This window comes from Pyrgilauda ruficollis, unplaced genomic scaffold (genome assembly GCF_017590135.1).
Source record: "Pyrgilauda ruficollis isolate IOZ18807 unplaced genomic scaffold, ASM1759013v1 scaffold66, whole genome shotgun sequence".
NCBI lineage: Eukaryota > Metazoa > Chordata > Aves > Passeriformes > Passeridae > Pyrgilauda > Pyrgilauda ruficollis.
In genome coordinates this window covers 2,307,805-2,326,142 of record NW_024528377.1, presented here as the reverse complement: position 1 = coordinate 2,326,142, position 18,338 = coordinate 2,307,805, and the positions used below count along the sequence as shown (strand labels likewise).

Genomic DNA, 18,338 nt, shown 5'->3' with positions numbered 1-18,338 from the left:
TGTGTTTCCTGTGAAAAACACTTTCTCCACTTCTGCAGTGATGGAATTTGGCTTGCAGACACTCATTTGGTACCATCTAAGGTAACAGCCAACTTGCCTGGACTGCTGAAAATACTGGAGGGTTTTTAGATATCCAGAGTTTTGGAGTCAGTCTGTGCCCATGATGGAGAAAAGCCAAGTCATAAAGCTGTGTTCAGGGTTGAACAAATATATGTTCCAGATGTATGCAGGTATGGCTTTAATGCATTGGATGAAGGCTCTTCCATCTTTTTCCATATAAACCTCTGTGTATTTTTAGCACTGGAAGAATTAATACTTTTGAATCACTGAGTCCTGTAGTTAAGGGCTTCTCCCTGCTCTGTGAATGCTCTGTAAATTAATTCTTTCCAGGTGCAAAGTACACAAATATACTGTTGTAAATCAGCATGTTGCATTAGACTTGGTAACATGCCTTCTAAAAAAATCTTTGTTTCTGATGTCAATTTTACCTGGAGCCTCAAAATCTAACCTATATTTAGGCTTATCTTTTAGAACTGTCTCTACTCAAGTTTCCAGGGACAAAATACCCCATAGATGAAAACAAGATCTGCTCCCTTCATCATCATAGTATTTCTGGAACACTTTAAAAAAGCAAAATGCAAGCCTTCCTGTCTGTTCCTACAGGTGATCCTGGACTGTACTGGTGATTTCTGATGACACTGGCTTTGCTATTACTACTTGTCACTTTATTTGTCCACTGTCTTGGCATGATTTGACCTCTCTGCACCTTTTCACCACCTAACCTCTCATCATTCTAGTTATTTTTTTTTAATTTTATTCTTTTTTCTTTTCTCACATTACTCTTATTTTATTCAACCCATCTGGTAGAAGTACATAAAGATGTACACAGGCGGAGTGAGCTCATTGGCTGAGCAGATAGCCAATCAGCTTCAAAGGAAAGAGCAACCCAAAACCCTTCTAGACAAGAAGGAACTGGTAAGACGATGTGCCAGAGATGACGTGTGTTTGTGCTTAGATGCTGTGTAGATCTCAAGTTTTGTGAGTGTCCACCAGTTTTGTGGGTTTTGTTACACCACTGATGGAATCTGTCGTAGCTTTGTGAGAGATTTTTGTTTCCCTTTCTCCATCCATCCTCAGTCCTGTCCTCATTTCCATTGCCAAATATTTTAATCTAATGCCAGCATCCAAAGACTGGGCATAATGAATTGAGAAACTGTTCATAACATTTCTGCACTGCTGCTTTCTGGAGGAGACACTGGTTTTGGTAACGTCGGTCTAAGAATTGCTGCTTGCGGGTGTTCTGATGGTTTTGCCTTTCTTCGTATGCCTCCTTAAGTCACTGATTTCAGGGTCATCATTGATAGTACTGGTGTCCACTCATCTACCTAGAACTTGTTTTACTCCTGATATATGCAGGCATAGCATCCTAGGATCCTTTTTCCTGGACAACAAGGTTAGTTTTTGGTGTCCTGGTTAAAACCATGAGTTGTGTCCGAGAACTGCAGCAGCATACAGGTGCTCCCGTATCCACATAAACGAAGAGAAAACATGACCTAGGTGTGTGATCTCAGTGGGGCTGGACACACACAAATTCACCCATCCCTCTTTGTGTCCAGGGCTCGCTCAAGAAGGAGTTCCCCCAGAACCTGGGAGGCAGCGACGTGTGCTACTTCTGCCGCAAGCGGGTCTACGTGATGGAGAGGCTCAGTGCCGAGGGCAAGTTCTTCCACCGCAGCTGCTTCAAGTGCGAGTACTGCGCCACCACGCTGCGCCTGTCCTCCTACGCCTACGACATCGAGGACGGTAAGGGAGTGGCCCTCTGCTCACCAGGCCCTTCTGTCGCTTAAAAATTATTTGGAAGAGGGTAGTTTCCATTCCCCAGACACCATCTCTCAGGCTGTTGGAACTTCGTGGATTTCCTGTGGCTGGGTCATGGCGGCAGCAGAGCAGCCAGATTCATAGCAGTTAATACAACATCATAGTGATGCCTGGAGGGGCTCCCTGGAACAGGGGCTAGACAGAGTTAAAGGAATAAAGGAGGTATTTATTAAAAGGCCTTCAAAGGTTACACCTTGGGCAATACAAGAGCCTGGCTGTGGCTCCACCCAAGATGGACTGTGGGGGTCCAAGCTGTTGGTTTCTCTGGGTCTGGGTTGAAGGCACTTGAGACAGTAGTTCATCTTCAGACTCAGGTGTTGGACAGCTGGTCACAAGTTTTGACACTTTTCTAAGTTTTGGTCCATTTCCATATTGGTGTTAATTGTCCAACTACAGCTCCAGGTTATGAATTCCCATCCTCCCAGGTTGCTCTCCTCAATTCGCTGTTCACACTTTTGTGCCCAAAGCTACAACGGTGTCCTTGGTTCTGGGGCTGGAAAAGGATGGTTTTGTCTGACTCAGCTGTGAAGAGAACTTGCCAACATTTCATATAAAGTTCAAAGTCACACACTAAGGCAGACCAGAATCTGAAAAATATGAGCTCTAAACTTAGGGCATCATTAAGAGCTGCAGGGAAACACGTAATAACTGGAGACTTGAAAAAGCTTTACAGGCTGAGTTTGAAGGCTAGACCTTTTACTATCCTCATTTGACAATATTTAAATAAAACTCCTGAGTATTTAATACCACTTGAAGAGAAAATAACAAGTTGGAGAGAAATGCGGTCAGCTTGTTCTTCTTGAAGATACCAGAGCTGTCCAACTCTGTGTGTTTATTTTAGATGTAATAAAATAGGCACTTCATAGTCAGGGGTTGTTGATAATAGGTCATTACAAGCTAAGTTCTGTTTATACAGAAAACATGGAAAATTAAAGATGAGTACAGGTAAGTCAGTGTTAGTGTTGTATCAGTAGTTACTGAAGATTCAGTAATGACTTATTTTCTGTATTTGATAGACTAAGGAGAAAAGACTATCATTACAAAACTTGCTGATTATAAATCCCAATTAAAAGACTCTAACATGCTAAGAATGAAGGGAAGCTTCAGATATATCCTACAAGTCTGAGAAACCAGACAGTAGGGCAGCAGGTGGAACTCAGTTTATCAACAAAGCGTGTATATTGAAAGTAATAATTTACAACCATCTATCATTTGTGAAAAGTGGTCTTGTAAGGGTAGCTGTGTATTACAATCTTTCTTTGAGCAGTAATTGACAAAAATGTCACATTTTCTGAAGAAAATGTATGAGAAAGTATTTCAGGTAAATGTTGATTCACATCAGCAGGCATGCATTTATTTTCTTACACAGCTGCCTATCTTTAATCCAATCTCAGACTTGAGAAACAAGTCTGAGATTGGAAAAACAAGGGCAAAATGGTGTAAAACTAGTGACAAGTAAGGTGCAAAGGATTCGATTTCAGACATAATGGTGTAGAAAACAATAGAAAAAAGTGTTAGTACCACTGTTTTTCCTACTGATTGAGGCAAAGATGAAGTAAAAATTTTAAATTGATGTCACAGAATGACACTCCAAGATACTCTACTGCAGATTGAAATTGATGGGTATCCACCCTGTAACTAAGAAGAATCTTTTAATATATACTGGATAGAAAAATGGCTATGGAAACACCATCTGGTTTAAGGGGCAAAAAGAACTAAAATTGTGTATTCATAATGCATGATATAATGACTTTAAGTAATGGATTTGCTGGGCTGTGAAGAGATGAGGAAACTTAGAATCGTCAAACCAGACTCCCAGTAAGGAATAGAAACCCCTTTATTGCTTGTCTGGAAGGTCAGCAGACTTGGCATGCAAGTTTAAAGGGGCCAGTGGTAATTTTGAAATCAACATATAAAAGAAACATCTTTGTCAGAAATCAGAGTTGGAGAAAAGCATTTTTTGAGCACTGCTGTTATTTTAAGCACTCACAAGTAACTGAATATCTGACTGTCTGTTAAGCAGTGACAGACTGAGCTCCTCTGTCAGCTGTAGGGGCTTGAAACAGTTTTTACCACTAGATTTTTAGTAATTCCCTCTGCAAGCATTCTTGTGTGTGCAGTTATGGCCAGACAGTTCTCAGTGAAGCAAACACAAAGCTTGGAGTTTCAGCAGGCTTATAGCATTCGTTCTGAAATATTACATGCCTAACAGTTGTGTGTGTATATGAAGCAGATGTGACTAAACAGAAATCTCTGGTATCCTGTCTGATACAATAATTGTGAAAATGTAGCTTGTATTTCATTCTGAGTTTCCTTTGACAGTTAAAAAACCAAAGCTATGCACACGTTGTTGCTGTTCATCTAGCTGTTTGGGCTGACAAGCATTCTGCAGCCTTCTGCAGTCAGTGTCTGGTTTTAGGCTTCAAATCTGAGAATTTTTATGTAAGAGCTTTTCAGTTGTTATTTCAGACAATCTCAAAAAGCAGGTTTTGATAAGAGTAAATATTAAGAAATACTTACTGAAGTAAAGATTTCTAGAAATATGTTTGTCCCTCTTCCATTGTAAAGCTTTTGCAAATACCAGCACAGAGAAGCTAGAGGAAGAGGCAGAGGTCAGAATATGTGTTGGGAATGCACTGGCAAAGCTCTAGGAATGGGGTAACAGTGGAGAGTGCTATGGGCTGCATATGCCAGGCAGGATACACTGACAGAGGTACAGTGGAAGGTAATTATGAGGCATCATTTTGCTGCTTTTATTAGTGCCAGTAGTATTTGCATGATGGTATTGCTAATGCTGCTTTGTCTTCCTGACAGTGCTCAGATAGCAGTGAAAAACCTCTCCAGACTTCTGGGGTGTTAGTAAAACCAGCAGGATCACAAAAGGTCTTATTTGTGAAAAAGAGTCATTGTCCTTTTTACAAGTAGCTACTGTGCATTTTGAGAGATGGTTCTTTGGGAGTTAACACTGTCCTCTCCCACTTTCCTCTGCTGGTTGTATTCATTCTTGCTTTTTCCAAAAGTGCTTCTGCCAGCTTTTCATGTGATGATTTCTTTGTTCCTCACACACTGCCGCATTGTTAGCATGTGATACCACACAAGCCTCACAGCTTTGCTTTGGTGTTTGATAGGATTTTAAACTAAATGGCTGTCAGGCACCCAATGGAAAAGAGCCTAGTTACAAGGGGAGAGAGCAGGGCTGGAGCTAAAACTTCAGCTGGTGTTTGCCTCTGCTTATAGTGAAGAAATTAGAGAACAACAGGAGTGGCAGCAGAAAATAAGTTGCAGTGAGATGGACATTTATGTTGTGCTAAATTCTTGTGTTGCTGTTGCTGACCATCCTTTGTGTTTTATCTGCAGGTAAATTCTACTGTAAACCTCACTACTGTTACCGAGTCTCTGGTTATGCTCAGAGGAAGAGGCCAGCAGTGGGTCCTCTGTCAGGAAAGGTAATTCATTATTTCCATCTAACATGCTGTGTTAATAGATCTTGATTCTTAGCATTGAGAAAGTATGTGTGATGGTTTGGGTTTTTTTCAGAAAGTAAAAAAATTCAGGGTGCATTTAGTTGCTTTATCTATCATGGAAGCTTACAGTTCAACTAAATAATTTAAAAGCAGTTCCTCTACTTAGTACTACTCTTTTCATGGTACTTATTATCAAATAATGTGCTATCCTCTTCCAAATAGAATTTTGAGTGAAAGCTTACAGTTCAACTAAATCTAATTTAAAAGCAGTTTCTCTACTTAGTACTACTCTTTTCATGGTACTTATTATCAAATAATGTGCTATCCTCTTCCAAATAGAATTTTGATTTGTTGTTCTTGTCAGCTGAAATACTTTCTCAGTGTATGCTGAGACTAAATGAATAATGTTACCAGTTCTGGTTTCCTTTGTTTCTCCATGGTTTTACTTAAGATGAAACAAATTGTTTGCATTTCCTTGGAAACATAAAGTTCTACCCCTCTTGCATAAGCTATGAAGATCACATACCTTCATTTCTGAAGGTCTGCTGCATGTTAACAGGAACCTGCATGGAAAGGCAGAATATCCCCTTTCCTCTACTATCATAATAGAAGTATTTGTGCTGTAAATATAGGATGAAGAGACACTGTGTAATACAGAAAAGTCCCTCAGCTTTTGCTGTTATAATTTAAAGCACCTCATTTTTCTCCTCAAGCCCCTTTTCATTATTTTCACATACTCTGAACAAGCTACATGCTGGTTTCTTAAGTTCTGCTAAGCTTGCATGCTGCAAACTGCCCTTGTCCCTTAAATTATATTTTCCTTTGTGCAAGCAGTGGTGCCTGTCCTTCTGCCTGATTCTCAGGTTTTATTAGTACAAGCTGGAGCTGTACTCCTTTCTGGAAGGATAACAGATCCACCCCAATATGCCATACTTCCTGCCAAAAATGAAGACTAAAAATGGTACCTGTTTTATTTCCCAGAGGAGCAGACTTCAGGGATCTTACAGCTTTGACTTTCTTGGCTATCCAGTTTGTTTTCCAGAGCTTTAATAAAGCCTTAAACTGAGAAAGAACATGCTTGTTTTTCACAAAACAAGCCTTACGTGATGGTTGCGGGGTATCTCAATTCCTCACTCGGGTGTTCAGTACACACAGCAATTCCAACTTTAACATGAATTTACCTTCCCCCACCTTCTTGCAGGACACCAAAGGACCTGTGCAGGACGCCATGGCCAGCGATGGGAGCGGACGGGCCAGCAGCATCCCCACCTCAGCAGAGAGGGCCCCAGGTAGCTCCGCTTCCTTCTTTAGCAGGGTGGTGCAGTACTCGCTCGGCCTCGTGGGCAGAGTTAGGGTGGTGAGCCAGCGCCTGCACAGCACAGTCTCCTCCATTGGGCACCACGTAGCCCAGAACCCTCTGGACTCCTTTTTCATGTGTCAGCTGCTGGCATTTGGGGTTCCCTTTCTCTATGTCCAGTCAGAAGTTCTCGGGCAGATCCTAGGGGAATTCTGTGGGCAGCCTGCTGACCAGTGAGAATTAATGTCACCCGACTTTGAGCTGTGTAACTCGTTTGGTTTTTGCGGTGCCTTGTGAATTTTGTGTGCTACGTGGAAATCTCAATATATTATTTTGCACTGTGGCTTTGGGGCCTAGATGTTCTCAGTTCTTTCAAGGACATTATTTGAAAGAATTCCAGGAAAACACAGATGCTCAGTTGAGGTTCTCCTCTGAGTCAGCCCTGATAAAGAGCCCTGTAATGTATGCAGCTCAATGTCAGTGAAATTAAAAGTTTTTTTGAAGCACTGGAATAGGTCACAAACTGGATTTCTGTGTTTTCCTGAATTCTGGGTGTGGTTTCTCATTCTCCCAAGCTTCTCTTTATTAATCTGGTACTTGAATGGGAAAGATCCCATTATCTTTGGATTGTGTTTTCTTTGGAATTCTGGGTGTCTGACAGCTAATGGGATTGGATTCCTTAAACCCCTTGAATTTCGTGGTGCTGGCAGGTCATGGTGCTCTTCCCTCTGCCAGCATCTGTGCTGCTCCTGGCCATGGCTTTGGAAATGGGGTGGTGAATGTGTGTGTCTTACTGTGACATAGTTTTCCCTTTTAACTTGAAATTCTAATTCCTTCTAACACGAGAGAAGTGTCTGTGCTACAAATGCTCGTTTGCCCAGCCCCCAAGTGCTCATTTTGTGATGTCAGAAAAAGGAAGAAATATTAATTTCTAGTATTTGTTCCACAAGACTATGAATAAGCTAAATCAGCTGCTTTTAGAATGGGAACATACTTAGAGCAATACTTTGAGAAAAGAATGTTTGCATAGTGCCAGTTGAGAAGACCTTAACAACACAGGAGCAGATAAAAATCATGGTGTTCTTTGACTTTATATTATTATACAAGTGTTTCTAAGATTATAACTGAATGCAATCTGACAAATTTATCCTTAGTGTGTTGATTTTTGGAGTGTAGCTACTTTAAAGATGGCCTCTTTTGTGTGTGTCCAATTTCCATATGGCAAAAGTGAGAAAAGGGTAGGGATGAATGATATTTGCAAAATGCTATGGACAGATATGTGAACTGCAGTATTTTTTGCATAACTGGATAGATTTAAAACTGCTTTCTCTGAAAGTGAAAAAACTTTTTTTTTTTTTTGGTAGCTTGGAGCATATTCTTAAAGATGAATAGAAAAAATATTTATTAATACACAGGGCAACTGATGTGAGCATAAGTTGTTTTGTGGAGTGAAGCTGTAGGTGGTGATAATTGGAAGGAGGAGATTTGAATTACATTTATCAATTAGTTTATCACAGCAACTGCTGGCAGAAAATCTCATTTGATTTAGTCCTTCCAACAAATCAAATTTAATTGCTTTTACAAAGGAACATTCAGCAAGTAGCACCTAAATGGTCCCTAAGTAGAGCAAATAATAGGGCATAGTTTGTGATAAATCAGACAAACATCAGCTATAAATCAGATGTCTCCTTCTGTAGTGGTGGCACAATCCTGTAGCAGCACTGTAGCACTTCCAGAGGAGTAGAGATGGAACAGACACCATTTTGTCTAATGGCAAAACTTGAAATCTAGGGCTCCTTCTGTTTGCTTTCTGCTTTTTAGAGCAGTGTATAACTGTAGCATAATGTTGAGAGCTTTTGGACCTTTTAAAGCTTTGCCCCTTGCAGTGCCCTAAGTGCATTAGGACATGCTCAGCTTAGCTGGGTCACCTTTCAGGCAGAGTGTCGTGGTACGTTCTTGTGTGTGCATGGCAGAAGTACATTCAGTGGTACAAGAGGTGAGCAATGCCTCTGTTGTGCTAAAAATACCATTAGTGGCTGAGTTTTGTTTTCTTCGTGCAGTATGATTTAAATAACTCTTGGAGCTACTGACATAACAATGGTTAAGAAGCAGGAGGAAGCAAAATGCAATGTACTTTAGAAACAATCCACAGTGGCATTAAAGGCAGGTCAGTTCTCTGTTGGAGTAACAGTTGTGTCCTAGAGGCACCTACCATCAGCTCCCCTTCTTGCTGGGTAGCTAGGTCAGGAAACCTGTGGTGGGTTTTACAGTTATTTATGGTTTCAAAAAACAAAACTTTTTGAACTACCAAGCTTACCTATACACTGGAAGAACAGGATAGTATTTCTGAGTAATCAAAAGGAGTCTGTAAGATTACATGTCAGTGCAACTCCTGAATTCAAACTAGTTGTGTATATTCCTTCTTGCAAGCTTCCACTGTAGCCTAGACAAATACCTTAAGCAAAAGCCTGGATGAAGACAGAGACAGAGGTCTGTTTTCTAGCCTCCACTTCATCCATCTGGTCACTCAGCTAGTACAGGTCATACATCTGAAAGTGTTTTACTTCCTTTGGGGCAAGACCACCAAATGGAATTTGGCAATAGCAATTTCAGGCCCTGAGGTCTGAACTAATGCTCAGTAGTGAGGTAGGTCTTGGTGTAGAGTGTTAGTTGCCTCTAAAAGGACTAAGTAGAAGCAGAAAAGCATGTAACATGCTCAGGTTTGATATTTGGTAGAGATGCAAATATAGCTTAGAAGGCAAAGGGAAGGTGTACAACAGTAACATCCATTGTGGAACATATAAAAAGGCAGCCACTTCAAAATTTTATAACTGAGAGTTAAATTCCTCCCTAAGTTACCAAAAGTGCTTTTTTCAGGGGGCTTTATGGTAGCTCATGCAAGACCTGCTTTTTAGTAGTTGTCATGGAATCCCAAATGCATGTAAATTGCATGGGTTTTCTCCCTACATTCACTGCCCCCTATGCTATACCACCAAACCTTTTTTAGCCAGCTTAATGCTTAAAATATATTCAACCACAGAATAGCTTTCAGCAGGTTAGTCAGATGAGGTGAGATTGGTCACAACAAGCCCTTTCTTGTGCTGTCACTAACCTGTTTGGCATGGATTAACCTTGCTAAAGATGTCAGTCCCTGCCTGGGTGGCCACAGTGCTGGCTGGCATGGAGTGAGTTCTGTCTGTCCCTGGTAGAGTGATGCTTGCAGGGCACAGTGTGTGATCAGCAGGTTGAGGTTGGTTCAGCAGTCAGCTGGAATCCCATTTTTGTGAGGGGTTTGCACAGGACCTGCGTGGCTTCTGCCCTGCTTCTCCCAGGGGAGGTTATTTCCAAACTGGAACCCTTCAGTGTAGGAAGTGGCAACAAGCTTTGAGCAGTGGCTGCCATTCTCTCTGGGAAAGGGAAGTAGGGGACAGCTCTCACTGTGCTTTTGGTCCTGCTGAACTGTGGCATGCTTGTCGTAGATTCTGTAACTTTCTCTGTACCTTGTCTGCCTGTTTTTCTCTATCTTCTGCATTTGCCTTTATGCCAAAATGCTGCTATTGCCAAGAAAAGAAAAACAACTGAACAAAATACTTTTGCTTTTCAACTGTCTCTCCCTTTGATAATCTGTAACTGCTGTGTCTTGGAATTTTTTTAATATAATTTACAGTACTTTATATGGTTTTAATGTGCTTTTAATGCAAATGCTGTTCTTCTGTTTGTTCTAAAGGTCTGTAAGAATGTTTCCGAATTTTCAGCTCTTTCTTGACAGATGGACTTGGAACAGTCTTTACCCCTATCAGCTTTATGATATGCTCCTTGGGGTGATGTTAGCCAGCAATGTTTTGTTGTAAAATATTTCCCATTTCAGGCTCATGTTTTCACAACAATGCATTTCTGTCCCTATCAGCAATAGGAAGTTGATAAAGGAAAGACTGCCTAGGGAAACTCATACTTGTACAGCAATAAAAGGCAAGTCATGAGATCTTTTGCTTTAGTTACTTGACCTTTGAAAGATTAAGAAATCAAACATAAGCAATAGTATGAAAAACTAAAATGCAATACAAAGTAGTGGTACTAAGATTTGTGCTTTAATATCACATAAATACGTGGTGTTTATGATAATAGGTATGCAGTCTGAAAAGTTAAAATCCTCCTATGGATGTGCCTTAATGGTTTTCAGGAAGAAATATTCAGAGCAAAGCCCTTCACAGCACACCCTTAAACAAGTACTGTTGTATATAGGAAGCAATATACATGAGGAAGTTCTTTTGCTGACCTGGAAAGAATGGCTGTTTCCTCTAAATGGCATGTCCTTTAACGTAAATTATCTGAACCATGTTTGGAAAGGATCTTAAGTGTCTGTACAAATATAAGTATTTTTGAATGCCTCCAATATTATTTGCACATTATTCAATTTTGTGTCTGACAAAACACAAATATATATTTCTGTTTAGGAGTAAGCAATAAGCTTCTTGTTCATAAACATTGCCTCTGTTGTTCAGAAGCTGCCTCTTCACCGTTCTGCGTACATTGAACATGCCTTACTTGTGAAAATTATTTAGCTCAAAGCAATACTGCTTTGTTTGCTGTGCAAACAAACATCTTGATTAAATCCTCTACTTGGACACCTCTTTTCATTACTATTCACCTTTGGGTTTTGTTCTTGTTTTAATTTGGTCTAGTTTAAACGTTAAATGATGGGAGATAACAGCAAACAAATTCTGTGACATGACATTCTGTTTGAGGTGCCTTCATTTTAAACCACTGAAGGTTTACAAATACATCCCACTCTTTTCCCTGCCAAAAATGAAAAAGAAAAAGGAAAGCATTCATATTTCAGGATGCACCACCAAATTGGGATGAAAGCTATTTCCTCTACTAGCGTGCCTTGAATATTGTCTGTTGTGTTTGGAGGAGCCATGGTGGTGTGTGTAGCAGGACATGGCACATGATTCTGAGCCCTTTTTTGGGGTATCATGCAACTGCAGAGAGATCTGACAGAAGATTGACTTCTCTCTGAAACATTAACAATACAAACTTAAGAACCAGACCCTGTGTTTTTGGAAGCTGAGGAGAGTGTGCAGGTTGCCTGATTAGGACCAGGGTTCAGTGCCCAGTGAATCATCTCTCAGTAACAAGCCAGGAATCTGTTAGGATAAGTGCTTGACTGTTCCCAGTCCATCATGTTCCTTTTCAGTGTTCTTATCAGGATTTGGGTGGCTTTGGCATAAAGGAAAGGAGAATGCTGAAGGATCAGCAATTTGAAGCCCAGAAAATTTGGAAAGGAAAAGATGTGGTGGAAAGGTTATTTGTTCTTAAGAGTAGGAGATGCAGCTGACCTGATGGAGTTTCACTGAAAAATCCTGAAAAACATTTTGAGGACTGAGAAGGATATATACAAAACAACCGTGTGCTGAGTTTGTACTCATGGCTGGATCCTGCTAAGAACACTTTTTCTTGGGAGTTACTGGGCTCCCAACTCCTCCTCTCTCTCTGGCTTTCAGACCTGTAGACTTGTGCCACTGGAATATTTGTTGTTTGTATGTGTATATTCTGAAGGGTGATATGAATTTTTCTGGGCACTCTAAGAGCTTCATTGAATGTTTTTGTGTCTTAGAAAAAATAGTATTAAGTTTGTGTGAAAAAGTTGAATTTTTTTTTTTAATTGCAGAATTAAAATATCTGGTTTTTTGAAAAGTGGAATCTGAGTAATACTATTTTGAGGTTGCTTCCCTCAGAGAAAAGGAGGGGACTGTGCATAAAATAAGTTCAGTGACAGATAATGTTCAAGTGAGATGATTTAGTGCTCAGAAAGGCTTCATGTCTCCACTGTGTAGTCCCTTTGAAGACTTTGATTTACGCAGTTGTTTTTAACCTGTTTTTGTTTTGGGTGTGTGTGTCTCTGAATTATGTAACACGTGGTTTCCCTGTTGCTGTGAAATGGAGATATTTTTTGTTCAACTGTGTGAAATGTTCAAGGGAATAAATTCCAAATAAACTTCAGGTTTCTGAGTTTTTCTTTGTCCTCCCCCTTGTCCCTCCACTGGTTCCAGGTGAGGGATGCTGCAGGGGATACAGAATTGGGGGACAGTGGAATTAATAGACCTAGCAAGCTCAAATACATCTAGCGTTTGGGGAGCTCTGTGGCATGTGCCATCTGTCACTGCCAAGTACTACTTTTCAGGCTCTTTCTGTATTGTGGTGTTTATTCTGAATTTTGCTGTTACATTGTGGTTTGCTCGGAGTGCAGGGCACACATTGCACAGACAGCACGACCTGCTGAGCACCTCCTTGCTAGGTATTCTACTGCCTTGGCAAAGCTGACTTTGGATAGATGTGCTCTCAGCTTTGTGGCTTCACAGAGTTTGGTGTCTTGAGGAGGTTGTTTTGTGTGGCTTGCTGCAGGCCAGAGGTCTTTGTGATGCTCTGTGAACAAGGCAGTGGCGCCCATGGGGGAGCAGGGACCCGTGGTGTGGCAGGTAAGAGACTTGGCAGGCTTTGGTTCCTCTGCTTGGTGTAGATCTGCTGTGGTGGTGGGATAATTTGCTGTGATGAAAAGACAGAAAATGAGTGAATGCTAAGCTTTGTAGCCAAATCCTGCATGTCATGTTCTAGCTGGACTGTTGTCTTTTCTGAGGAGAGCTGCACACAAGGAGGTGACCTGCCCTCCTTAAGAGCCTCTTCTGTGATGTTCTCACCATGACAAACAGACCTGGATCATAGTTTTGAGCTGCTTTTTCCTGGTCTCAAAATCACAGTGAGTTAGTCTACATTAGGGACTTGTTCTGTATTTTTTTCTCACATGCTTCTCCTGCTTCCTACTCCACCATCTGCAGCTAAAAGCTTGTTATAGCAGATGATTTTTAAAGTTCAGTTGTGAATGATATTTGGCCAGAGTAGATTACATTTAAATGGTAGGGTCACAGAACTACAACCGCAAACCAGTTCTGGTCTATGTAAAATTTCCTTCTTTGGAGGGAGGTAATTGCTTTATGCCTTTGAAATTGCCTGTAGATCTTCATTACTGTGTTAAGCAGTGCCAGTTTGAGGTTAAGATGGGCCTTCAGTTCTGAGGAGGAGCCATGAGCATTCAGGGTGAAGCTTCACATGCTGGTGCATGAGCTAGAAATGTCATTTTGATGTACCACTCCAACAGCCTCCACTGTTCTGTATCAGGAGAGCTGTTAACTCTGCAGCTACATATGTCCTCTCCAGAAATCAAATGTTTGCTTCATGAATTAAGAAAAGGAAAAAAAAAGGATGAAAGGAGGTGCATTCTAGAGATTGCCCCCATCAGAGTAGAAATCTTCAGCAAGACTTCTTGCTGTACCAATATAGGAAGCCACATTTTCAGCTAAAACTTGGAGTAAACAAATGTAGCAGTGGTAGGAGAGACAAGTCTCACCTCAATTCTCTTTTAAGTCTGCACAGTCTCACCTCACACTTTCTGCTTCTGTGCCTGTGGTTCTTCTCTTGTGTCATGGCTTCTGTAACAGGGATGAAAAGGTGTAAGAAGGTACTTCTAAAATAATGAGTAAATAAAAATTTCTGCAAATTAAAACAAGGGACTTATTTTACCACCTGTTTGTGATCAGCAGTGTAATTTATTAAGATATGTAGTTGGTGATGTATCTTAAAATGCAAGAAATAAGGGGAGAAAACCAAACTAAAAAAACAACCAAACAAAAACAAATGAAGAAGCCCAAAACAAAACAGTACCCAAACAAAAAATAACAGAACAAAAAGCCAGAAAACCAAAACAAATAGTAATAATCTCAAGAGAAGGAGCAGATAATCTAGAGTCAACATCAAAGCTATTCTCCTGCTTTTTTTGATGTGTATTTATGAAGGAAGGTGAATTAACTGAGCTGATCCTTACAATGTAGAGTTTAGCTTGAGCTTTCTGAACAAAGCTGGGCAGATGCTCTTTAAGGATGAGATGGCACTTCTGTGCCCTGTTTAGTTGCTTACATCTGCTCTCAAAAATGTATGTTTAGTCTGACATTTCTCATGTTTGCTGTCATCCCAGAAGGCTGTGTTTGCTTTTTTAGGAAAATTTCATAATCCTCCTTTCTGCTGTTATAGACGTTTATCTGATGGCTTGAGGGTAGAAGTGTTTAAAAATAGGATTTTTTTACCCAAGAGATGTTTTGAATACTTCCAGGCTGATGTGAAAACACATCAGAACTGATGTGTAAACTATTTTTAATCAGTAATAAGTCTTTTGGAAACTTGCTTCCTGCAACTGTGCCAGATTTTTAATATAACTATCTACATATATAATTACAAGAATTTTCCTAGTTTTAGGAAAAATTTCCACTAAGGTGTAAATCTCTGGATTGCTTGGAATGTTGAACTGCCTTGTAATATTTACACAAGAGTATGTGGCATAAGTGTAGATAATAGAAGAGTGTGCAAGAGAATGAGGGAGCAGATGTTGAACCTTTTTGGAGTATGAGGATCTTTTACTTGTGACAAGTATTCCCCACTGTGTTTTCCTGTAACTGCCAGCCTAAGATTTCAGCCTGTTCCATTTGCAGCACCTGATAATCTTGACACAAATGGTAGAAATTAGGTAAAGACATGCTTAGTATCTAAATGGATTCTGAGACCCAGTGATTATGGAAATCTCTAGGACATTGCCTCAGAAGAGATATAGTGGTTATTAGCTCAGTAAAGAGAAAGAAGATAGCAGTTCACAGGTGGTGTTTTGGATCTGATCACAAATTGAAGAGGAGCCTGAAAACATTGCATTCCACACTTTTATTATGCATGATAAAATTTCAGGTTTCTGATTGGTTGTTCTTTAATGCCCCTTGTTCCTTGTGGAACTAGAAGTACCAATTTCTATGAAAAATAAGCAAAATTTTTTTTACTGAAAGATTCATAGAATGAATCACAGAATGGTTTTGATTGGAAGGGACCATAAAGATTGTTCAGTTTCAACCCCTTGCTCTTGACAGGGACACTTTCCACTAGACCGAGTGGTTCAAAGTCCTGTCCAGCCTGACCTTGAACACCTCCAGGGATGGGACATCCACATCTTTGGGCAATCTGTTCCAGTGCTCCCTCATAGTAAAGAACTTCTTCCTGATATCCAGCCTAAACCAACCATCTTTCAGTTTAAAGCCATTCTCCATTGTCTTACTGCTCCATGCTCTTGTAAAAATCCATCCTCAGCACTCTTGCTGGCCCCCTTAGGTACTGACTGAGGCCTCCAGAGAGACTTCTCCAGGCTGAACAACCTCAACTCTCTCTGCCTTTCCTCACAGGAGAAATGTTTCACCCCTCTAATCATCTTTGTGGTGTCTCTGGGCTTGCTCCAGCAGATCCACCTCCTCCTTACATTGGGACCCCCAGGGCTGGAGGCAGCACTCAGGTGGGGTCTCACCAGAGCAGAGGGGCAGAATCCCCACGCTTGCCCTGCACCAGCAGTACTTTGGATGCAGCTCAGGACATGTTTGGCTTTTTGGGGTGTGAGTTCACGTTGACAGGTCATGTTGAGCTTCTTGAGTCCTTCTCCCAACCTTCTCCTGCATTGGGCACTTCTTCATCCTCCTGGTCCCTGCCTTTGCCTTCTGTGATTTGAGCTGTGTGCCTGGAGTACATGCCAGTGAAGATTCCACTCCTACTTTTAGGTGGAAATGGCCTTGGTTTGGCTTGGTGTGATTTGTATATTGGGGATCACCTGTCTGATCTTCACAGTGAAATGGGAGATTGCAGAGGGATTGCAGATTGTACTCGATGAATAAATTATACCAAGTGTTGTGTAGTAAAGATAGCAGAGGCTTTCTTTGTAACAAAATAAAGGGGTCACTGTGTGGATGATGAATAAAGTATACCAAGTGTTGTGTAGTAGATAAGATAGCAGAGGCTTTCTTTGTAACAAAATAAAGGGGTCACTGTGTGGATCATAACTGGACAATCAGTCTTAAATATTAATTTCTAAGTTACTTGACAAAAAGAGAATGCTTCACTCAAAAAGTGGGAAACCTGATTAACCAAGGTCATGATAGTTCTAAAATCTAGTGTGGCCTTTTATTTTTGTTTCCTTTTTCTCCCTGCCAGTCCCTGGATGTGCCTCATCAAGAACCCAGGTGGTTCTTTGAGGTACCGTACCTTGAATAGCTTCCAGAACAAAATTTTTGCCTGCAAAGTAATGTTATTTTATCCTCTTCAGCCTTCCCACACTCAGCTTCTTTCAGAGAATGGAAATGAGGCCAGACAACATATGATAGAGCTGATCTAAATACCAGGGAGAGCTCTGACATCCTAGATGATAGCAGCAAAATGGAGAATGATTGGTAATAGGTTACTGACTTTGCAATGTTCCTGAGTGATTAACAGGCTAAAAATCCCTACATAACTTATATTGTATCTCTGGAAACCTGTTTGGGCAGCAGTAGAAGTGAGTTCTGTGCAAACATAAAGATTTTCCTGCCAGAAGAGATGTAATAAGGAATATTGAGCTTAACAGTGTTCCCTGGGGCTTGGATTAGGTGACCTAATACCTCCTTTCCCCTGATTCTCTTCTCCACCCACCAGTGACAACACTGGCCACTTTCCAGGAGTCAAAAATAGCCATACTCCTGGATGATTCTGTTCCTCTGCTGTGAGGAAGGCAACTTTTCTGTATTGTTAAACCACATACTGAACTCCTAACCTTCATTACATAATGCTGCTACTTCATGCATCTGCATATGGGGAGCACTATTCCTCAAACATAACTTACACTGTGAGTTAGATGAATTTCTATTTGTTTCCAAGACATAAGTATAAATTACAGATGACCTTGATCTTAAACTGGCTAATTATATTCACCTCTGGTTGCTTCCACTAAAATGAGAGAAAGGTCAGATCAATGCAATTGCCAGCTGGTTCCAATTACTATTGATGCAGTAAGCAACTGTTTTGTCAGTGTTTGTTTTGGGAACTTCAGAAGTCTGTTTTAATTAAAATAATTGGGGGAGGAGTGGGGCAAAACATTGCAACACTCATAAGACAAATGTGTGAGTTTTAAATTTCATTCAATAGTCCTATTAATTTTCACCATTATGAAGAGAATGAGCTTCCACATTTACAGACAGTATCTGAGAATGGAGAACTTAATTCTAGCTGGACGTTGTGGAATGAGTGGAGGAGGATTTACACCTTCATATGTTTGTTTCTGGGCTGTCTATTTCAGAATCCCTTGAGTATTTTAGCTGTTAGCTGTTCCTATGCACAGTATAATGGTTGGGGGGCCTTTCTGCTCTTCATTGCTTAGGGGACCAGTAGATATCAACATCTCACTGATTTTTTCTTCATGTGCTGCTGAATTAATGCTGTAAAATGTCTTGGCCAGCACTTAAGTGGTTCTTTGATAACTCTACTGGGTACTTCTGCACCAAACTGTTTTCTTTATTAAACACCTTTCTGTCTGTACAGCTTTATCTCCCCATTTCTCCGTTTAGTTCCCCAATTTGCTGGGGAGAATTTCTAGTCTGGTGGTGTGAGGATGGAGCCTGACATGGTAGCAGTGGTCTTGAGAATGTTGGTTGCTTGTCAGTTTAAGGACAGTTGTATTGATTAGGTCCAGCATAAGCCAGTTTGCATTTACAATTCCCAAGAGCTTTGACTCAGCAGAACACATCTTCTAGAAAGCTTAGTAACTATTTATTGTTAGGATTGGTACATGTGCATTACAGAACAATTTCAGG

The 18,338-nt window shown here is 40.6% G+C and overlaps 1 protein-coding gene across 19 annotated transcripts in view; it reads left to right on the top strand.

The window, feature by feature from the left end:
- The window catches only part of MICAL3 (microtubule associated monooxygenase, calponin and LIM domain containing 3), a 174,563-nt gene that overhangs the window by 101,356 nt on the left and 54,869 nt on the right, over positions 1 to 18,338 (top strand). For 15 of the 19 annotated variants that reach the window (XM_041484416.1, XM_041484431.1, XM_041484422.1 and 12 more), the window contains 4 exons: positions 868 to 975; positions 1,617 to 1,803; positions 5,236 to 5,324; positions 6,544 to 6,631. In XM_041484416.1, the coding sequence (XP_041340350.1) occupies positions 868 to 975; positions 1,617 to 1,803; positions 5,236 to 5,324; positions 6,544 to 6,631 (472 nt within the window). The remainder of the gene's footprint in view (positions 1 to 867; positions 976 to 1,616; positions 1,804 to 5,235; positions 5,325 to 6,543; positions 6,632 to 18,338) is intronic. The other 4 variants (XM_041484433.1, XM_041484430.1, XM_041484429.1 and 1 more) reach the window with 1 other exon arrangement.